The sequence below is a fragment of the Equus przewalskii genome, chromosome 14, assembly GCF_037783145.1.
Source record: "Equus przewalskii isolate Varuska chromosome 14, EquPr2, whole genome shotgun sequence".
Lineage (NCBI taxonomy): Eukaryota > Metazoa > Chordata > Mammalia > Perissodactyla > Equidae > Equus > Equus przewalskii.
In genome coordinates, this window is record NC_091844.1 from 88,010,877 (window position 1) to 88,034,613 (window position 23,737).

General features: G+C 48.0%; 1 protein-coding gene across 10 annotated transcripts in view; it reads right to left on the bottom strand.

Annotated features, from left to right (window-relative positions):
* The window catches only part of DCDC2C (doublecortin domain containing 2C), a 106,203-nt gene that overhangs the window by 59,756 nt on the left and 22,710 nt on the right, over window positions 1-23,737 (bottom strand). For all 10 annotated transcript variants that reach the window (XR_011525833.1, XR_011525835.1, XR_011525836.1 and 7 more), the window contains exons 3-6: window positions 20,391-20,467; window positions 15,705-15,833; window positions 8,877-9,014; window positions 4,500-4,542 (exon numbers count right to left, since the gene is read on the bottom strand). Coding sequence is in view for 2 of the 10 variants with exons in the window: in XM_070571773.1 (XP_070427874.1) it covers window positions 4,500-4,542; window positions 8,877-9,014; window positions 15,705-15,833; window positions 20,391-20,467 (387 nt within the window). In the remaining 8 variants the exon portion in view is untranslated. The remainder of the gene's footprint in view (window positions 1-4,499; window positions 4,543-8,876; window positions 9,015-15,704; window positions 15,834-20,390; window positions 20,468-23,737) is intronic.

Below are 23,737 nucleotides of genomic sequence, written 5' to 3' on the forward strand. Positions count from 1 at the left end.
TGTTGACTTTTTAATATCTTCCCCTCTTTCCAAAAGGATGTTGAGGTGGTTCGCACAGAAAATAGATACAAGAAGTTTCATAAGCTAGAAATGGAAAATCTGGAACAAGCAAATAAAGAAACAAATATATTTATCGTTATATATATTATAGTTGCTCAGACTAATTATAAATTCGGGCCTCCCGCAGCCATAGGAGCCCACCTGCAGAGTAGTTTCCATTCTCAGCAACGTGCCCACTCCTCAGACGGGGTGGGGATTTTTTCCAGTACTGAGTTCTGAGATCAACATACCATGTAGGCCTCTATACAAGAGGCACAAATAATGTGAACCCCTTGACAGTCATTTTTACATTAACATTTGTTAAAATCAGTGCCTTTCGCTTTCTTGTAGGACTTTCCGTTTTCCAGAACAAAATGTGCTTGCTATGCTGCTATATACTTCTGTCACACAGACTTCATAGGAAATTTCCAAATAACACATTTTGTTGCATTGCACTTTACACCATGTTTGTGATCACTCTGTCTAAAGCTTCCTAAATGACCCAGAAAAGAGAAGAAGAAATGTAGACGATATCAGAACAAACAGGCCTCAAAGTTTAGACTGACTAGAACAACATTTAATAGAAGGAAAAGAAAGTTATACCCCTGCTCTCAGGGACCAGAGTCCAGACAACAACACAAAGGAATGAAGACATAAGCAAAGCGGTAACGATGAACCAAGCCGTGGTCCAGCAGACATCGTCAACAGTGTGCTCAGCAGTTTCCAAACTAAAGTGTGGAATTTCAAGTTGCTCCATTCATGCTAAATGTCATCGTTCAAACTCCAGTGCCCGCACGTGAGGACGCTGTTTAGGCAGCAGAGAAAACTGAGCAGTGGAATCGCGTGTGCACGCGTGCAGGCTATTCCCCACCTGGAACATGTGCGCCTTCTCTGAATCACACTTCATGACCTGCACTTTGTCTGCTGACCTCCACCTGGGTCGACGACATCCTCTCCTACAAACTGTCATTCTACACATGTGACTTATTTATACAAACTTTTTATCATGAAATAAGCCCATGTGTTTGTCTATCCCAACTAGAGGTAGCACATCCTTCAGGCAGAATCATGCCTATCATTCTTGTGTTCTCAATGATCCTCATTCATTCATTCAACAAACACTTAATACTAAAATGCAATCCTTAGAGAAAGAAAATCAAAAACAAATAAGATTGAGAAAAATGGCAAGTAATAGGATATATTGGGGTATATGAGGAAGCCATTTGGGTGAGGAAGCCAAAGCTGCTTTGGCCTAACCTTATTTTTTTCCCAAAAGGGCCCAACATGGCCATTGAGCATGCATTGTATATCTGCTTTAAGCATTTGCTATGTCCCAAAGGCAAGAACAAATGGCCTTAAGATAAAGGTGCAACTTTCCCCACACTGGCATTTCCTGAAGGATAAGCATCTCTCCCTAGGCTAGGAACTGATTGCTGTGCTCACCTGTGACCACCCAGCTCCAGACAACAGACCTGCTTCCTGCTATGTCCACAAGACACCAGATGTACTGCCTGCTGTGTCCATCAATCGCTGTGCTGACAGGGCAATCTTGTGACTCTTGTAAAAGGGACATTTCAAGCATGTGTAACACATGCTCTTTGATGCTACATAACCACTGTGTACACCCCACTTCTTTGCAGTGCTCCCTCCCTTTGTGCAAGGACTCTCCCAGGCTATATGGTCCTCACATTTGGTTCATAATAAACTCACCCCAATTTTGATTCATAGGTTGGTTATGGATTATTTGCATCAACAAGATGATCGTTCAGCTCAACAAGCTGCCAAAATAGCAATAGAGTCAGTTCTCGAAACCCAAAGCTAAACAAGGACAACAGGAGAAGGAAGTATTATAGGCTAATCTCACTTACGAACAGACATGCAAAAATCTCTAACAAAATTTAGCAAAACATATCCAGAAAGGTATTTTTTTAGTGGTAAGGCTTTTTCAGTGAAGGCAGGTTGGATAAGGATTGAGGTCATGAAATCAACGTGAAAAGAGGTCAGTTGTGTTATTGTAGGGGAGGAAGACTTTTCCTCCACCTAATGCGGGTTCGTCTGGCCGAAGAACAAATTAAATTCACATGACAGAATAGCAAGAGAAAATTAAACAAAGCTTTATGAGGACCATGGCCCGGGGCCTTTCTTCCTGAAGGAAGAAAGGGCACCAAAGAAGTGGGGTGCACAGAGTGGTTATATACCCCCAAACAGGATATTTCACATATGATTGAAATGTCCCTCCCACAATAGTCACAAAATTGCCCTGTTGGCACAGCGCTTGATGGACACAGCAGGTAGTGGGTCTGCTATCTCGGAGGGCCTAGCAGGAGGCAAGTCTATTGTCTCAAGCTGGGTGGTCACAGGTGAGCTGGGTGGTCACAGGTGAGCACAGCAATCAGTTCCTAGCCTAAGGAAAGATGCTTAATCCTTAAAGAAATGCCAAGGTTGGGAGAGGGAGGGAAGTCAGTTACAGGAGGTTACCAGACAAGCACAATAAACAAATGCAGATTTACGTCCTTGCCTTCCCCATTGATTAAGGATTTCTAGAGATAAAGTCATCTCCCCTTCTTCCTGGTACAGAGGGAGATATCTTTACAGATGGAGAGTTCCTTTACAATGTAAATGTCTCTTACAAAGGGTAAGTAAATTCTACTTTTCAATTGCTTTCCTGTCTGCAAAGTAACTAGCCTCAAATAATCATCATGCCAAAGAGACATATCTTGGGGTGGCCAAATCCAGGTCCCCACATTATCACCTCCAGCAACACTGAGCTCCTTCAGCTAGAGTGCAGACAAAGCTAAGGTTGGGCTCATCCAAGACTGGACTTTTGTCACCTGAATACAAAGTGGTTCATGGGGGAAAGGAAGCCAAAGCTACTTGCAAGAGAATGATTAAACTGGTGGTTATGAAATCCAAGCTGTGACAGGAGAAAAGCAAATCCAAGGGCTGGCTGTTACATATTTGAAAAGAATAGATCAACACATGGGGGCCCTCGAGGCCAATGCATTACAGGAGGGAGGGGACTTGAGCAAAAGGGCCCGAAAGTTAGGAACTGGCAAATAGTAGGCATTCAAGAGCTTTGTTGAATAAATGCTAATGTCAGTAGAGCCACTAAAATGCAGTTTTTATAAGATGGTTAGGGATTTGTGACCATCACATAAACAGGTGATAGGGACCTGTGCAGCCTCCAAGATCTGGCTTCTACCTGCCTTTCTAGTCTCGAATTCTGACACTTCCTACCATCCTTTCCCCGCTTTATACTGCACTATCAAATTGTGTGTAGATAAACACATGCACAGACACACACTCAGAGTGAGCTGTTTCTCACCTCTGTGCCTTCCTCCAGCTGCCATATCTGCCTGAAATGTCATCCTCCCAGCCCATGCCCCACCCCAGCCATTCCCAGCTGTGCCAAGCTTGGCTCACTTTTGCTCCTACTGAAACAGCACATCAAACACTGACCAGCTTAAACTAGTCTTGCTTTCTTTTCTTTTTTTTTAAGATTGGCACCTGAGCTAACAACTTGCCAATATTTTTTTTTTTTTTTTTTGCTTTTTCTCCCCAAATCCCCCCAGTAGACAGTTGTATATTTTTAGTTGTGGGTCCTTCTAGTTGTGGCATGTGGGACGCCACTTCAATGTGGCCTGACGAGCGGTGCAATGTCTGTGCCCAGGATCCGAACCAGTGAAACCCTGGGCCGTCACAGCTGAGCGTGAACTTAACCACTCGGCCATGGGGCCGGCCCCAAGTCTTGCTGCCTTGAAACAGGTTTTTGATTAATCAAACCTTGCTCAATAACAGAGACAGCACTGCACACCTGCCAGGCGGGAACTCATAGCCCCAGGATGACTCCAGAACCAAGAATCTTTAGAAATGTTGCCACCTGAGCCCTTTACGAAGCGAGAAGTTCTTCAACAAGGAAAACCTGGCTTCCAGCCGCTTGATTACCATATATGGACTGATCCGAGACTAGCCAATCAGCTAATACTGGCCTAGCTATAGCTTAGCAGCCCCTAAATCCTTAAATTTCGCCCTGAACCTTGGATCAGAGAGATAGATTTAAAAGTCTTCCCTCGTGTTTCCTTGCTGATCGACCTCGCAATAAAGCCTTGTCTTTTCTCAAAAGCCAGAGCCATAGCATTGGCTTCTGTGCGCATTGGGCAGCAGGCCCTTCCCTGGTAACACTCCCCGTCCTACAAGATCTGTATATATTTTTATCTTCGCACCTCCTGTGTTGTATTAAGAACAACTCGCTGTGCCTGCTAGTTTCAGACCCTGAGCTCCAGGTATACACCTAACTTCTCATCCATCTCATTCACAGGAGCAAACCTGGCACCTAACAGTGTGCCGAGAAGCTCTGTTCTGCAAGGCTGGGGCCCTCAGCCTGGGACGTGTCCTTGTCAGTGCAGAAGATGCCAGAATCAATCACAGTTCTCATCTTTCCTTTTTTAAAAAGTACTTACTTTTTCCTTTCTTCGTGAGTGTTTCTCAATGTCCGCGTATTTTCTGCAAGACAAAAGACAGCCTGAAATGTTTAAAGATCCCCCAAAAACAACTGTGTAAAAAGGTAGACCGCAGCCCTGGCTTTCAGGAGGCATGACCAAGAGGAAGGAGCTTACTGCCCTCAGAGGGTGCAGGCTCACACCAATGGTTTTCCAGCCCCAGAGAGAAAGGGAGTCTGTTCAACTTCCTTGCCTGAGATCTTTGAAAATCCAGTGGATTCTCATTCATCAGAGTGGCGGCCTGGCCCAAGGCTTACAGGCACCTTTTGCTCTGAAGCTTTTACAGGATAGTGGGGGGAAATCCTAACATCTTCAAAGTTTTTACGGTTGACTTCGGCTGTCACAAGCACCTTTCTTCACGGAGCTCTCACAGTGACCTGGGGGGCGCAACCCTTATGGTTCTCTTCAGGCTGGTGAGGAACCCAGGCTCCAGGACACGAGAGCCTTACTCAAGGCCCCACAGCTGAGCAGGGAAGAACTGAGCCTTCAGCCCAAGGAAAACTCAGTCCATCTCTTCCACCGTGTCACACAGCTCCTGTGCAACTGCCCGGCAACAGTACAAACGCACACGTCCATTTCTGACCCTTCTTTATCCAAGCTGACGCCAGTCGTTGCCACACAAATTTGGAAATGCTTCCACTAAATGGTTCTCCAGCAGAAGAGCACCTCCTGCATCTGTTAAAGGACTTCAGTCTCTTAGCAACTCTGTGAACTCTCAAACCCGAGGCTCTGACGAGGGAAAAAGATATTCAAGCAACGGACAGACTCAGTTCAGGGTTCAACACACGAATGGATGACAGGAAAAAACATCAAAAGGCAAAGAATGTGTGTGAGGAGCAGGGGACACAGAGTGGAGAGACCCATTCCACTCCGTTCTTCAGCCCCTAGGGTATTTCTACCCACCTGCTGTTAGGATGTCAGCAATGAAGAAGGCAGTCCATAATATCCACGCTCGCCAGGCACGAGGCAGGACCCTCCCCTAACCATCCGCCTGGACAGCACACTGCTGTGGGGCCATCCGTCCACAGACAGGACAAAGGGAGCCGTTCTCTGCCTTAGAGTAGACACCCTAAGAGGCCACGAGCCCGCATGGGCATGAGGTCACCGCAGACGCTGTTCCAGGTGGTGTCTCCACTTTCCCAAACGCACACCCACCTGTGCATGGGCCAGGGGTGCAGGCCCACCTCCTGCACTACCTGAAACCAGCTGCCTATTCCCCACTGACGTGAAAACTGACCTGGCTTTTTCATTGCTCAAGATAATGACCATTAAAAACTTGACAGAGAAACAGCTACGGGCAAGGTCCCTGGCAGGCCCTCAAATAGGCCCGACTCTACAGCTAGTTGGAATAACCCCTGGGGCTAAGCATTCGAGGGTGCCAAATCCCACAGAGGAGCTAAAGGAACTCGTGTCTCAGCAAGACCTGGAAAGCAGGAACTCCCCTCAGTGTGGGAACTGGCGCTTGGCGCCCACGTTAAAAATTACATGTGACGGAGTCTTGTGAAAGGAACACTCGGGCTGCGTGTACACACTGAAGGGAGGCGGGGCAGCAGCTCGGGGGGCCTGGCACCCCAGCAGAGATCCCCGCCTTCCAGGGTAAGCAAGAAAGGGTGGTTGGAAGGACCCATTCCCCATGCAACTAAAAGTCTTGCCCACACGGCCAAGGGGCCCTGCGACGTTGTGATTTATAATAAGAAATACATATTTGGTGACAAATAAAAATGGCAAGTAATAGGATATATTAGAGTATATGAGGAAGGCATTTTGTGTAAACCTAATTCGGCCTGACCTTGTCTTTCCAAAAGGGCCTGACTGAGGCCATTGAGCATGTATCGTATATCTGCTTTAGATATTCCCTATGGCATATTGAGATAAAGGCCCTGAGATAAAGGTGCAACTTCCCTTCCCCTCCCAACGTTGGCATTCCCTTAAGGATTAAGCATCTTTCCTTAGGCTAGGAATTGATTGCTGGGCTCACCTGTGACCGCCCAGCTCGAGACAATAGGCTCGCCTCCTGCTATGCCCACGAAGATAGCAGACCCACTACCTGCTGTGTCCATCAAGCGCTGTGCCGACAGGGCAATCTTGTGACTATTGTGGGAGGGACATTTCAATCATATGTGAAACGTCCTGTTTGGGGGTATATAACCACTCTGTATACCTCACTTCTTTGGTGCCCTTTCTTCCTTCGGGAAGAAAGGCCCCAGGCCATGGTCCTCAGATTTCAGCTCAGAATAAACTCTCCCAAATTTTCATTTATAGATTGGTTATGGATTATTTTCATCGACATTGGTCTTTGTCCCCATTTCTGGCACAAAGCCCCTAAAACCTTTGGAATTTCCTAACTGATGAAAGCAATAAAGGTGTCTTTTATCATGTTAATAAGGTGACTTTTGGAAAGCACCTAAGGATGGAGTCCATTTGCCAGGAGAATGGACCACGTGATTGATGGGTTGACCACCAAGAAGGGGAGACGGGCCAGAGGTTGAATCTGAAGGCCAAAGGCTAAGGATCTAATCAACCATGCCTATGTAATGAAGCCTCCATAAAACCCAAAGGACAGGGTTCAGAGTTTCTGGGTTGGTAAACTCGTGAGGATTCAGGGAGACTGGTGCACTCAGAAAGCACGGCAGCTCCATGCCCCTCCCCACACCTGGCCCTGTGCAGCGCTTCCATCGGGCTGTTCCTGAGTTATACCTTCTGTAACAAACAGGTGATCTAGTCAGTAAAATGCTTCTCTGAGTTCTGTGAGCTGCTCTAGCAAATTAACTGAACCCAGTGCGGGGATGGATTGGGGCGTTAGAACCTCCAATCTATAGCTGGTCTGTCAGAAGCACAGGTGACAAGTGGGGGCAGGGAGGCAGTCTTGTAGGACTGAGCACTTAGCCTGCAGGATTTGATGCTATGTCCAGGTAGACAGTGTTAGAAGTGAGTTGAGTTGTAGGACTCCCAGCTGGTGTCCAAGCATTGCTTGGTGTTGTGGGAAAACCTCCACCCACTGGAATTGGTACTAGAACCCTAGGTCCCTAGAAAGAGATCCCTGAGGGATGCCTGCCTGTCACCCCAAGCCCGGTGCCTGTCTTCTTAGCTGACCCAAGGGTAGTGATCCCAGCCTCAGCCTTAATCCCAGGGCTTTCATTTGGGACAAGAAAATTGAAGATTTGGACCAGTATATTCCTCTGAACTTTGATTTTGCAGGTCAGCTTCCCTCATGACCCACCGCTGAGCCAGGTCCAGGCCTGACAGTATCAGACACACGAGCTCACCCGGAGCTGTGGCTGCTGAGGGCCCCAGACCAATAAAGAGGCTTCTGGATCTACTGTATTCTGGCCAATACAGTAACAGAAAGGTTAGGAAACTGTTTTGGATTATACAGTTCTACAGGTATTTGGAGTAGGAAATATTGCAGATTTACACACAAATACAACCTAAGAAGCAAAGGTGAGAGGGACTCTGAAATTTCATTAAGGAAGCGTCAAATGAAACTATGCCCTGAGAATGGAAATCAGGCCACCTCGCCAGGGGACTTCACCCACAGAGAACTGTGGGCCGGGCTCTCTGCAGACAGATAGGGAAGGCTGCCCAAGGCTAAGAGAGTATCCATGCAGGACACTGCTGAGCAGATCAGAACTCAAATTCTGGGCTTTTCTGCCTCAGGATAAAGCCACTGGGGTCCCTCAGGCGTAAGTCTACAAGAGAACGTGATGCATTAATCACAGGTGCTCATGGGCCTACTGCAGATGGCATGAGTGGAGTCAGCAAACCGTCCTGACAAGAGACAACTGTCAGACAAATCTCAGGGGACAGGACAGAGTTCCCACCAACGTCTTCATCTTCCTTATAGTCGTGCTTCTGTGTCCATAAATACACACACCGTGTGCACCCTGGTAGCCAGGTCCAGGAGTACCATAAAAATCACTGCTTTTTTCACCAGGAGAGACTGCTGCCCACACAAACTCTGTATTTTAGACAAGGAAAAGCAAGTCAAACTAAGACAACAAAACGCCGTGCTGGATGGAGCGTGGGCCATCATAACTGTGTCCTGGGGCCAGTTCTGCAACTATTTTGCACATTTAGACTCTGGATCTCTAAGACTCCCGGGAAAAGACAAGGGGCTCAACACAAGATCTTACTGTCCTTGTGAATAAACCACACAACAGTAGCTCCTCCTTGCCTAATTTTGAAAATCCAAAACTGTATCACATATAAAATAAGAATATCAAGTTTCACTGCAGAAAAATAGCCGATAACTGAACTGGCCATATTTGGGAGAGATACTGCGGAGGGGGGGAGGCAAATTTTTCCAAGGCCGGAAGGAAAGGTATGAAATGTGCTCACTGTTGGACCTCACTGGGAACATTTGGGGACTTCCAGTAAGGGAAATACTTGAAGGACTCCAGTCCTGCCGCCACGTAAAAATGTTGGTCTTGCAGATCCTTTGAGTTGTCCAAAAGATGCCCATTCATTGTAAACAATCTGCAAAGAAAGAAAGAGGAAATGGGCTAGAGATTTAAGACCAGCGATGTCGAGGCTGGCGGTATTTTTGGACGCGATGTGACTAGCGTGGGGACTGTCGGAGAACCGGTGCGCTCGTCAGCAAGCGCAGTCCAAATGCGCTAATGAAACCCCGTGGGAGCTGCTCTTTCAGCATTAGGCTTCCTTTCCTTTTTCAGATCTTTTAATTAAAATATATTTTTAATTACATACAAGTGCTCAGAGGCCCTTGAGGACATTTTAAGCTCTTGGTTGGTATTCAATTAATTTTAACTAATAACAGCTAAAATTAATACAAATTGGCTTATAATGTTCTAACAATACTTGGAAAACAAACCAGCACTTATTAGCGAATAATATGCCTTTTTATAAGCATCAAAAGACTAATATTTGTCTACTCTTTATTCTGTACTCTTTTTTAGCAAGCATTCATTCACTAATTTATTCATTTAAGAAATGATTCAATTCATTCAATGCTGAGCATCTATTATGCATAAGGCAATGAGATAGGTATTGCCTTGGGTTAAAAATATGAGCAAGTCACTGCTTCCCCAAGTCCAGAAGTGGACAAAAACCTATAAAAACAAATAGGACCAGGGAAGGGCTGGGGTTCCAAAAGGAGAGAGAATAAACTCAACCGTAGGCTTCCCAAAGGTGGGAGAATTTGTAGTGGGGTGTGAAGGGTGGCTAGGATCCCTCATGTGAAGACGGGATGAAGCTACATGGGGTAGCAGGAGGGGTCTGCGCAAAAAGCCGGAACACAGGGGGCTGACAGCCCTGAAGGATGAAACGCAGACACAGAGCTGGAATGTTGACTTCTAGAGCCTGGAATTCTAGGGAGAGGAATTTATCACCGATTTAGTCAGAGTGCTCAGAGACTTCCTAGCAGAGTGGGAGAGGAGCTGTGTTTTAGCAACAGTAAGCTGACCATCGTGGACGGGCTGTGAGGAGGAAAGGCCTCACCTGTGTGAGGACACAGAGCCACTGCGAGGGTGTACCTGCGGCCACAATCTGCAGCAGCCAGCACAGGACCGGGGAGCAGAAGGGAAGCAGGGGGCAGCGAGAAGGTGGAGCCCACACAACTCATCCTCCCACAATCGCTCCCAAACCCTGATGCACTGGATCACCTGGGAGGCTGCTAAGCACAGGGGACCAGGCCCACCCTTCCATGGGGCTTCCGATTCATGAGTCTGGGAGGAGGCAGAGCACTCCCTCCTAACAAGTGCCAGCTAACACCATGCTGCTGCTCCTGGGGCCCCATGCGAGAACTGCTGCCTTAGATCAACCATGGAGGAGCGATGGAAAGAAAACGTCAAGACAGGAGGTAACGTGAGACACCACCGGAGAGCCGGCCCTGGGACACCAAGCACAGGCTCCAACGCGAAAAACAATGCTTGGAATTCTGTTCTTCTCCTGCCGTCACCGTGGGCCATCAGTGCTCGGATAGTGGAGGGCTCAGACAGCAGGTGCAAGTGGCCCCAGGAGTAAGTCGGGGAAGAGCAGATGCACTCAGCAGGCGAGGGGCTAAGGGAGACGATGGGACTGACTGGCTGTGGCCTTGAGGAGAGCACCTCCACCCGAGCCAGGCTCCGGGCTGGATGGTAGGGCTCTCACGGGTGGGGTGTTTGAATGATCTCACCAGAAGCAGAAGTGTTGGAACAAATGGACCAAGAACTTAACGTAAACATGAAAAATGTTCTAAAAGAAATAGGAAATAAAGAAATAAGCATAAATTACTGTTTGGAAGATAAAATTGAGGAACTCCCACAGAAGGAGGCAGAGAATGATAAGAAACAGAAATAAAAGAAAAGTTAAGAAATAAGGATGAATAGAAGTGCCAACACTCAGACAATAAGAATCCCCAAAATGTTAAAATAAAAGCGGAAATGAAGAAATACGTGTAGAAATAATGGAGACTAATTTCACAGAATTAAAGAAAGAAGGAAGAGCTCAATTTGAAAGGGTCCATGGATGGCAAAAAAGCGTGGACAGAACAGTGAGGTCACAGTACGTGCTCAAGAAACAGGGATTGAATTGAAAATTGAGAGTGGAAATCCTTGTATTTCAAAGACTCGAAGAGTCTCTCAGGGTCGGCTCATCACCTGTTCCGTCCAGCAGTTAACATGGAAAGAACCCAGGACAGTGGAACCGTGGACAGTTTACTCTCTTCCATCCTCACCTTCCTCCAGCCACGCTAACTGCCTTTCCTTTCTTGGAACGTGTCTGGCTCCCACGTCCAGGCATTTCCACTGACACTGCATTTTCCCACACAGGCCGGAGACCAGGCTGAGGCAAGAGAGGCACCAGGGTGCAAATCTGGGGAGGTGCCCACCCACAGGGGCGTGCCAGTGCCTTGCTCATCTTCTCCCTGGCCCGGCCCTGCCCTGATTTCTACTCATGTCTCATACTTGGAGCAAAAGTCTCTTCTTCTGGGGTTAGGCCTGGACTGGCTCCACCCGGGTTGTGCTCCCCTCTCATAAACACCCTGCCCCACTGTAATTACTGATTGGAGTCTGTCTTCTCTGCTGGGCAACCAGCTCAGTGGGGTGAGCAGAACGGGCTGGGTCTCTGAGCTCAGCCTGGTGCTCACTGTGTAATCCGCACCCAACCAATGTCTACCAGAAGCACATTTTTCTAACACCAAGATCAGCACTAACTCCTCACGCAGAGGCCCACGCACAATTTTACTTACAGATTTCTCTGGACTATATATATCATACCAAAAGTTCAAAACTATCCAATAAATCAACTAATTTTAATACCCCTGAGAATTTGGCTGTTCCCAACAGACACAAGAAAGAAGTGTAGCGGAAACCTCCGCTGAACCATATTAACATTATCCAAGGAATGATTAACACAGATAAGCACAAAGGACTTTCCAAATGTCTGTTGAACATTAGCTGTAGGTTCTGTTCACAGGCGTCACATACATGAATAGTAAAAAAGGCTGTTCTGTGCATAGTATGTCGCTCTCTCAAGCTTACTATTTGTACTTTCTAAGCATTTCTTTTATTTCCAAGCTCTGCACTTTTTCTAAATTCAAGCATAAAGAACTAATTTAAGTCCAGTAAGAAGAAAGAAAGAAGCCTACTGATCTAATGTCCTATTTTCCCCGTAAATCTCCTACTTCCGCGCTTTCTTCTCTTGGAGAAGGATGTTCCCTCTCAGCTTCTCCACCAGCACTGCATATGTGAAAGCTGTGACTAATTCCACTACTGTTGGTGGCTTCTTACCAAAGGATACACAAGTCTATCTCCTCCACACCATCGTCTCTATTGCTTTAAGAATGAAACGCTAATATTTATCACCGCATTCTGGAATTATTTGGGCATTTACAGAACTAATGTTCTTACATCTACCTTCCCCGGGGCATTGAGGGCCCCATTGGTATGCACCGTCCTTGCTGGGTTAATGACCATCCCATCGCTCGAAACGTCCCAACACAGTACATCCTACTCACAGGTCAATACATCAGTTTTCATTGTTGGTATCACGACTGTGGACTGTAAATCAATCTTTGATATTTCCATTTACCCCCGAGAGAGTTAACTGACAAGAAAGTGAAATCGCAGTAAATGTTTTTGCTCTTCTACCCCACTGCCTACCATCTGGGGACCATTACTGTCCATAAAGACGGTCCCTCTAACGTTCAGCGTCACACCACATTTCCTTACTTTTCAGCTGTAAAGACTCGGGTCTTCCCACACTTTCTCAACTCACTCCCACTCCAGGTTATGGGGCCTTCTCAGCACCCCAGCGATGTTCCCAGCGCCAAGGTCCTAACCCCACTGCCTGCAACCTCTCAGCCTTCCGGCTCTCCACTGCTCCCTCCCTCTGATCCATTCTAACAGCCAGGCCCGTTGTCTGAGACCCGACCGTCCCTATCCGCTCCACAGCCAGCTCTGTCTCCACCTGCTTCGCCTTAAACCCTGGCTGACACGCTGCGCCTCTCCCCTGCTTGTCCTTCCCCACACTCAGCCTGTGGAGGAGTCCATCTGCCCTCTCTCACCCCAGGCTGCCAGGGTCAGAACACGCAGTCCTGCAGGTTGGTCTGGCTGGGCCCTCCACCCTGCTCAGCACACCTATGCCCCTATGCCCCACCCCTCTCGCTCACCCCGTTCTCCTCTCCATTCACCAGAGACGACCTTTCTTCCACGCACACCCAGGTCACAGGCCTTCCATCTGCTCAGGACTCTGTTCCAACTGTTCCATACTCTCCTTCATCTTCACCCTCCCCGTGCCCTGGGGCTTTACCCTCGGGAGAGAAATGTGTCTCCTACACTCCTTGATAAGAAAGAGTTTGCCTGGAGCCCTCACAAGCAATGATTGGATCTCTTCTTATTTGTCCTCTCTCCTCCTTTTACAGCCACACCCACCCCACGCTCCCACCTCCGCTTCCCCACCCCTCACTCAAGCCCTGCCCACACAACCTGGCTTCTACCTCAAAGTGCTCTGGGCCACCTGCTAAGGGCAGTCCTGAGAGCACATTCCAGTTCTCGTCTCACTCATCTGTGGCTTTTGTTGGCGTCCTTGCCTGTGGAGGCATTTCTGCCCTGCTCCCACGGCTGACACCTTCTGGTCTGCCCGCCTCCCCACTGCCATGCGTGTACACCCTCCTCTGTGGGCTCCCTTCTCTCCTGCTGCAAACTCTACTCCCAAGAGTTCTGCCCAAGCTGGTTCTAGGGCCTAGGACTGGGAACAGGCGAAGGGCCAGCTACTCCATTGCCACAGAGCACGGGGCCAACGGGAACTCAAAATCCGGGGGCAAAGGCGGATCAAGCACCAACTAGTCCAGGGAGACACCCAGGGTCCAGAGAGAAAGAGAGAAGGCAAGGCCTCAGGGCCACAAAGGAGGCACCAACGGCAGCCTGGAGAGATGCTCTAGGGCACCCATTCAGAGGAAAATGGGTCCTCTTCGAGGACGCCTAAAACTGCACCTGTGGCTAGAAAAGGGGCCAGGCAATAAAAGAACTGATTAGAAGACGACTATTAGACGACTATTGTCTTTGTCTTAAACTATTTGATATTTCTGCCTTCTTGTGAAAAATCTCATCTGCCTCCAAGGGACCCACATTCCCATGAGGTGACAAGGAGCCCACTGAGGTCCCCGCAGCATCTGAGCTGTGCCCCTGCTCTGGGCTGGCTTCCAGGGGGGTCTCACCACACACAGCTCCACTCTCTAGCCACTGACTTAACAAATCCCAAATCTAAAACTCGCAGCCCAGACCTGGACGTCCCACAGGCATGTCATACTGACCCCTTCAATCCATCATCAACACCCAAACCAGCATCGTGTTCACCACCTCAGAAAAGAACCTCGTTGGTTCAGTTTCTCAAATCAGGAATCCTGTGGGTTCCTCTCCCTCACCTCTCCTCCTAACCAAGTAGTTACCAAGACTTAACATGACAACCTCTTAAGCACCTCTCTCCACCCCCAATGTCACCTCACCTCTCTCCACCCCATCACCACCTAGTGTCTCTCCACCCCTATGGTCACCTCACCTCTCTCCACCTCCCGGGTGACTTCACCTCTCCCCAACTCTATGACCACCTCAGCTCTCTCCACCCCCAAGGTCACCTCGCCTCTCTCCACCCCTACCCTCAATCCATCGTCATGACTGGCACAGTGAGCTTTGTCCACACAAACAGGACCCAGTGCCTACAAGACTGCAAGCGCCTTGCCTGGCCTGTCTGACCTTCCTGGTCTGGATCCCTGACAGTTGTTCCAGCCTCAAGTCTAGCTACTTCCCTCACAATAATGCTGAGTATAACTAATAGCATAGTATTCCCCCCAAAACTCCATGCTTGTTCACAATCATAATCATTAGCCCTCACTACACACCAAGCACTATTTAAGTACTTCACACATATGACGACTCTTAGAAGTAGGTCCTACTATTATTTCCAATTTTACAGATGAGGAAACAGGTCTCAAGAAGTTAAGCACTGGGGGCGTGGTGATTAATTTCACACACTCTGCTTCAGCGGCCTGTGGTTCACAGGGTCAGATCTCAGGCACAGACCTACACACCACTTATCAAGCCACGCTGTGGTGGCATCCCACATACAAAACAGAGGAAGACTGGCAACAGATGTTAGCTCAGGGAACAACTTTCCTCACCAAAAAGAAAAAAGAAGAAGAAGAATTTAAGCATGTCCCTGAGGTGACTAGGACACAGGTGGTAGAGACCAGGTTTGGCTCCAGGTCACGCTAGTGACCACTGCACCACCCTGCCTCCTTCGTACCTGGACTTCATCTCCATGCTAATCAGTCAAGTCTCAGCTTAGACATGGGCCCCTGCCACGTGGCTTCCCCTGACTTCTCCAGACCAGCCGAGAGGCCTCCATAAACCAACAGCAGCGGCTAAGGACACACTCATCATTGGCCCACCCAGTAGGGGCTCAGGGGGCACCACCCTGTCTTGTTAGGCTGTGTTCACCACACCTAGCACGTGGCAGATGCTCAATGAACTTTGTTGAATGAGGACATGAAAGAAAATGGTTGAACATGTATGACACAAACACTGGGGAAATATTGTCAGCTTCAAACAATTGAAATCAGATTCATGATGACTCGTTTTAGCCCTTGCTGGTCCAGGCAGGGCATTTCCACAGAAGGTCACAAAACGAGCTGCTGTGACCAGGTCTCCCGCAGGAGAGAGAATGACTTACTTTCGAACACCTCCCAGAGGAAAGACTTTTTCTCCAATCGTGGCCAGCACGCTATTCCATTCCGTCAGACTAAATTTGGGTATAATAATTTTTGTAGGTGGAATAAATAATCTTCCATTTGTGAAAACACTGTAAGAATAAAAAAGAAAGTAAGATAAGATAAGAAAGCTAGTATCTGAAATTTGAGGAGCAAACACTGAAAATTCAAAGAAAGATGTGTAATGATAGAACTGTAATCCGCGCAAGGCACTGCACAGCCCCGCGGGGCACACCCCGCCCCCGGGGACCGTTCTCAGCTGCACGGGATGCCTGAAGCCTGCTGACATCACAGTCACATTGGGGACACATCTTTTCACAGAATATAAAATGCCCAGATGAACAAGACAAAACCCTACTTCTTAAAAAATATGCCTCCACTATCGTGGGTAAAATGGACGAAAATTGTGTCCATTTGGAAAACAAAGGGGGAATTTTTGCCTTTAAAAAGGCAGTTATTTCGCTTCCCATGGAGCCAAGATAGTGTCCCGAAGGAAATAATGTGCAGTCCTCTGAAAAGATAATAGAAACAATTGGTTTCACTCCTGCAGTTCTGAGGCAGCTTCACTGGGATCCCAGTGGGTTTGTTTTGTTATTTCTAAGTACAGCGGGGGACGGGGGTGAGGGGTCTCCCACAAAGACCAGTGCAAAGTTATTAGTTCTCTGGTGCTAATGAGGTCCTGCGGTTTAGTCAAAGCCACGTGCCAACAGTTCCAAACTCTTGTGACTCGTATTAAAATAATGTAAAATACAAGCCTTATTCCTTTAAGCCTAAAAGTGATGGACAATATTTAACAATATAGGAGCTCAACTTTACAATTCTGGTTTTCAGTTTTTTACATTAGTATTTATGGTGACTGTTGTTTTATTATTGTTGTTTTTCCTGAAATGCAAATAATTTAAAATTGGAGAAATACATCTCTTTTTTTTTCAGGGTAAATATAAATTTTAATTTAACGTATTTGTGCACAATAAAGAGAATCCGCTTTTTCTCTAGCACGGCTCTGTGGCAAGAGGCTTCCAATTAACCCAGAATCTGATTTCTTCATATTTAGAACACTACCCCACACAAGCCCTAGGAAGAATGTTCTGTGCAAGTGACATCCCAGTTCATCCATGTGACATTACTACTACAATCAAGATTTGCACAAGGTTTCCACCTGTTGCTTTTCCTAAACGGTTTATGCCAAAAGTCTTTCCAAACCTAGATTACTACTAATAATAAAATAAATAAATGTTTAAACAAGGTCATGTATTTTTGTCTAAATGTTTAAAGACATTTAATATATATTCTTATTCTGAGTGTGGGGAAATAGTCACACTGTTATGGACTGAATTGTGTCCCCCTAAAGTTTTGGCAGCCCTAGCAGACTAATTCACACACACACACACTTTGGTATCGCTAAAACTGAGCACAATCCTCCCGAAGGGCAATTTGGTAACAGAGATCAATGGGAGGTACAGGACCAATAACCATTGACCCAGGGTTTCCATTCCATGAAATCCAACCCACGGAAATGGGACAGAGATTTACATGTAAAGATATTTCTCATGGGATTATTTATTTTAAAAATATATGAAAACAACCTAAATGTCCAAGTATGGAGGAACAGTTAAATAAATTACAGCACGGCCATACAAGAATAAATTATGAAGCCACTTAAAATTATTTACGCAGAATTTGTATTTACAGGGGAAAAATGGTCAAATCTAACTAATCCTGTAAAAGCATACAACTACAGGTACAGAGAGAACACTAAAAGTAGCTGTACCTCCAGCTTAATAGTGGCTGTGACTGAGGAGTGGGGTAATGAGTGACTTTTATTTTATTCTTCCACTTTTCTAGATTTCCACATTTTTTATAATAAGCATGTAAATATGGGGAAAACTACCTATAAGAAATTTTTTTTTAATGTTTAAAGATAAAGGAAAGAAATCTTATCTCCACTTTATAGATTAGGAAATTGCAAGTTCAGAGGCAGTGACGGACTTAACACATCTCCAAAAGTTTGCTGGTTGAGCTGAAGAATGAATTAGACCCCTCTTGCTGTGCCAGACTTTAGGTCTGTGCTGTGCAGCATCCGAGAGTCCATCTTGCACCTGACATTCCAGGTGGATGGATAACCAATCCCATCTAAAACACCCAAGAACAGTTTCCCTGGGAAGTCTGTGATGGACAGGTAGTGGATGGCAGGAGCCCCCGGCCACACAGCAAAGGCCACCATTGTTAGATTATGGTACGTCCGAATTTTGGAATACTATGTAGCCATTTTTTAAAGCACAGCTTATCTATATGTGCTGATAAAGAACCGCCTCCAGGATGAACTGTGTCGTGAAGAAAAGGAAGACACACAACAGTGTAAGCATACGCTGTAAGAGCTTGACTACGCAGAAGCTGCCTTACAAGAATACTCCAAAAACTCTTAACAGTGGTTCCTCCTGGGAAATTACTAGAGAATTGAGGATGGAAAGTGGGAGGAAGACTTACTTTTAATTTACACATTTTAAAACTATATATTTACCATGAGCATAAATTACTCTGGCCATAAAAAAATAGTTAAAAAAATAACTTTGAAGTAAGAGAAGTTAAAGGTGTAAAACTATTTTGTCAGTGCAACTAATGTGCCAATTAATTTTTAATGGGAAACATTATAAGTAGGATGTATTTTCAATTCTTTACATAGGAAATATTTTAAATATTTTTAAATAGGAAACAGCACACGGATCCAGGAGTGGATTTTAGTTGGGTGACATGATGATGATGATGATGATGATGATGTCTGCCATTTACTCAACATTTACCATATCCCACAGCTTAGTTAGTGACAGAACCAGGACCTGCATCTGAGCCTCAAACTCCAAGCTGGCCACTTCCAACGCCCCTGGTCAGGACCAGCTGAATTCAGAGGAGACCCAACGGTCGGGGCGTCAGCTTCTCTCCAAGTCTGGCTGCTGCAGAACTCAGGCTCAGCAAGCCCCCCCTCCCTCCGCCTCGGCTCCCCGGTTGATGAGGAAGGGTCACAACCCCTTTCTCCCTCAAACATCAAAGACTCTGCAAGCTGTCATAACTATTTTCTGTTTGCTTGTTTTTATAGTTACAAGGTCTCCAAGCAAACATGATCAGGGCTTTTCTTTGTAGACAAGACCCTGTGTTTGGATGGATATTTGGGTCCATCTAGTGGAATGGAGCCTATGCTGCAAGAGTAAATGGTTTGTAACAGAAAAAAAAAGGTCTGTCAAAACAAGTGAGAATCATTCATGTCTTGGGTCATGCCAAAAAAATGTCGGCCTAGGGATATTTGTCTTTCCCAGGAAGGACCCATAAGCCAATATTGTTCCCTGAGATTTCCATGCATTCTTCAGAAAGAAGTGTCCTCCATGAAATGTAGAAATACCGTCTTTCATTATTTTAAAACAGCTTTCATATTTATAAAAGGCACAATGGAGAGACCTAGTATGTTTAAACAGCTCCCCTGCAGAAGCTTAAGGAAAGGTGTTTTAAAGAAATGATCGCCGATGTTTTGAGGACAAGTCAAAGGAGCAGAGTTTAGCTGATGAACAGGTTTCCTTCGTGCTTCTGCTTCCCCGTCTAGGGCTCAGCTGGGTCTGGCAGGGACTGTCCAGCCTCATGGGCTTCCATCCCTTTGCTGGGCAGCATGAGAGTGAAGGGCAACTCATCAGGAGTGTGGCCAAAGTGACTGTAGTCAGCAAAGGCTGGGACTGGACACTGCCGCTAGTGTCCTCCTGACACTGAGCCCTCGACTCTCGGGAAACCCACGGAGATTCTCTGCACCGGGAGCAGGACACGGTAAAGCGGGTGCGGTGCTGTCCCAAACTTCACATCAGGGATTTTAATCCCTAAAACATTAAAACACCACAACATAACAAGGATTCTGGGGAAGAGCTGCCATTTGGAGACTTCCTACCCCAGGACAAGCAGGGGGCGGTTAACCCTCACCACGCCCTGCAGGTGCGTATTATCAGTCCTGTTTTACAAACGAGGAAGCCAATTCAAAGAGATGAATTGTGTGCAGTCCACAAAGCTGGTAAGAGGAAAAGCAGGATTCGGACCAATGTTTTATTTGAGTCACATGTTCTCTTTCTACCCCCCAACATATAAGGAAGATTGGCCACAAGGCAGTCTCAATCCCTGGACATATTCTATGGGCTCCTCCGTGCCTGGCACCGCCAGCGCTCCAGGGCAGCCCGGAATCGGCTCCAACATCCTGGTCCTCAGGCAACGCTTTTCTAGGACATGCTGCAACCTACAGCCTGTGGCAGAGAGAGCTCACGGTGGGAAATATAACTTCTAAATTTCCTTTCAACATCCAGCAGCTGCAATTGCTAGACTAAAAAAAAAAATTAAAAGCCTAAGACTGAATTGTGTGTTCCCACTGCCATGTAACATGTAATCCGGGTTCAAGACAGAAAAAGTATGCAGCACCTGAAAGGCTGGGCCCTACAGAAAGTGTCCCACAAGAAGAATTAGCATCACAGAGAGAGGGGAAGAGGGAGATGGGGAGGGGGAGGGGAAGAGAAGGAGGGGAGGCAAAGGAGGAAAGGAGAGGAGGAGGAGAATGTGTCGGGTGGAGCACTATCTTTAAGGAGCTCTAGCAAGTTGCGACTTCTCACACACAACACCGTACTCACTGTATATGTCGGGATGTACGATGATATGTTTGCCACCTGGAAGGCACCTTTATATCACAATGTACCACTGGTTTGATCTGAAAAAGAAAAAATAAGCCTCAGAATTCAGTCCAAACTTAGAAACATTTGTTAAATACCCATGGTATGCACAGCATCACCCCCAGAACCTAAGTAAAGGTGGGGAGGCTTGCTAAGAGGACACACAGGGAGACCCAGGAGGGGTTCAGAGAAAGCTGGATTCCATGCAGGGTGGTGGACAGGATTCCGGCCAGGGCACTGCCAGGGGACGGGGGTTGGAGGGCTGTGTATTCCAAGTGGAGGGCAAGGTGCACATGTGAAGGTGTAAGGGGGTTAGAGCGGTGAGTGAGGGCTCGGAGAGACGGGCTGGACGGTTCTGCTGCGGACGTGCCCCGTGGCTTGTCCAACAAGCGTGGATGACCCACTCCCCAGGGACGTGGCTTGGCCAAACCTTGGGCCCCAAGAATGGATGAGTAGCTGCTAATTCCGGCCATGAGGCTGGAGGCAGACTGGCCTGGCACAGGTGAGAACGCCTACCACTTCTGCCTGACCCGTCTCTTCTCTCTTCTGTGAATCCAGCCCGAGGGCTGAGCCACCTCTGGGGCCTCATTCAGCTTCAACCTCAGTCCACAGAGGCCAAGATACTCAGGCAGAAGAGAGTCTCCGAGACCTGCCAGGGGCGGGGCTGGGCAAAGGCTCTCCTCCTCCCAGTCCTATTGTGTAAGGGCGCATGGAAAAGCAAGTGGAGGGGATTTCAACTGTGCACTGACGTTAACCTGTGCCACGTGGTGCGGACCCGGCCCCACACGCAATCTGGGCCCTCCCTCGAGGCCGCTCTCCAGTCCGGCAATCACGACCTCCTCTGACAGGTCGCTCCCCGACCATGTTCCTTCTCTATCCCCCCAGCCCACCAGATCCAGCCACCCAACCTGGCACACGAGGCCTCCACATTCCCTCCCCGTCCGCATTTTTCCCCGCAGCCTCATTCTGCCCTCTGCCCCTCCGCCCACTGCACTGCGTCCCAGTCGGCCGCCTGGTCCACCAGCCAGTCCACACGCAGGCCTGGGCCTCTGCTGCACGGTGCCTCGGCTCAGGCCCCTCCTAGCTCAGCGCCTTCCCCAACCCTCCAGGCTCCCCACCTGCTTCAAGGCCATCCCTAAACCGACAGAACCCACCACCCTCTTCAGCAGGCCCTCATTAGAACTCACTCGGTGTCCGCACGGCACACGCCGCCATTCCTGCAGGAAGGCTGCCGCTGCGCCGGGAGCTCCGGCAGAGATGCACTCGGAGCCCAGCCCACCTCGCGCAAGGCCGCCGGAGGGCCTCATGGACCCCGTCTCCAGGGGCTGATGCTTCTTCCACACGCCTACCGCTGCGGGTCCTCCCGGGCTGGGACCCCTTCCCTTTGCTGACCCAGGCCTGACAGGAAGCTCAGGGAAGGGATCTGAGTCACTCAGCATCAGAAGCCTTCACTGCCGGCCCGGAGTCCAGGTCTGGCAAATGTGTCCCTCCCTCACTCCGGGCTCCTGGACCTCATCTCGGCCTGGAGCCTCTGCCTGCTCCTGCTCCTGCTCCGACTCCAGCGCCAGCCCCACCAGCTGGTGGAGGCTCGTCTCCTGCTTTAGACCCCGTGTGCAAGGTTTGCTAGACATCCTCCTGCACCCGGCGTAGCAGGGAGGGCCAAGGGACAGGGGGTTTCTACCCAGAGTTGGGCCTCCCGCCCTCGCCTGCCCAGCTGTCTGCTCTCCTGCCATCCCCAGGCCCCTGCCAGGCTGCCCAGCTCATACACAGCAGGCCACCTAACCCTCAATGTCACCGCAGCTCTACTGAATTACCCCAAGTTGAGTACAGTAACCTACAAAAGCTCCTTTGCCAAGTATGATACACGTACACTCCCAGTTTATCCCAGTGAGAGATAAACGAGCTGCACACACCACTCACAGAGGTGACCAATTATTGACACCTCAGGATTTCCCCAGAGCCATTTTCTAAAAGAGGAGAGGGGAAATGTGTCACTTGGGTCTTCAGAAGGAGACGAGGAGGCAGTGTTCACATGGGTCGTGAGGTGGTGAAGGGTGAGAAGTAGAAAGACCATTTGGCATCTTGATCTTATTAGGGTCCAAACGGCATGGCAGAATTTCACCCACAGCCGAGTGATTATCCCCAGACATCCCCGTCTCAGAAAATCGCACCACCATAGACCCATTTTTTCAACTACAAAATCGGGGAGACGTTCTTGAGTCTTCTCTCCCGGTACACCCCACAACTAAACCATCAGCACATCTCTCATTTCTGCCTCAAAACTGTACCCTGCACCCACTCAGTTCTTACCGTCTCCACAGCTACCATGCTGGCCAAGCCCCCATCTTTCCTCTAACTCGTCTCCCTTCCCCGACAGTCCTTTCTTCACAGCCAGCAGAGCAGCTGTTGTGAACATAAATCAGAACGGCTTACTCTCTGACTTAAACCCTGGGGGGTGGAAAGACCCACGCTTACAGTCAATCCCACTGCCCACGTGGCCCACGTGAGCTGGCACGTGCTGCCTCTCTGCCCTCACCCCATCTCTCCTCCCCTTCCTCCCCACACTACGGCCCTTCTTTCACTCTTCCAGTCCTTTAAACATCAAGCTGATGCCTCACGAGATCTTGAGCCTGGAATGTTCCCCCAGATCTTTGCATAGCTTGCTCTCTCTGCCTTAAGAACTCAGCTTAAAGATGTCAGCTCCTCAGAGAGGCCTTCCCTGACCGACTAACCACGCACCTTGATTTATTTTCATCTAGCACTTACTATGGCCTAATATTTTCATTCTTATTTGCTTATTATTGACTCCTCCTTGTAGAATGTCAGCCTCCTGAGAGCAGGGACCCTGACTGTCATGTTCACCAAGTGTTCCCAGTGCCTGAACGAGGAGTGGACCATTGCAGGAGTTCAACAACTATTTCACAAACACGAATGAATGAATGATGAATGAAGGCTATGACAACACGTGAAAAACAGCTCTGATACTCCAGAAAGGATCCCAGGGAAAATAGGCCATTGAAGATTGTGGTGACACCCACCTACATCCATTGTTATCTATTGTCATACTACATGTAAAATTATACACACCTGCGTACTAACAGAGAAAAACTCAATGCCATGAAAATCAACAACCAGCATGAATTTACAGATGGTTTGAAAACAAATCAGAAACTGTCCTCTGCAAAATTCTATTAAGGTACAGCTACACTAAGAAACAGCTTTCTGGTTGATTGCATAAAATTATGAAAGCAATGGGGGCTGGCCCCGTGGCCTAGTGGTTAAGTTCGCGCGCTCCACTGCAGGCGGCC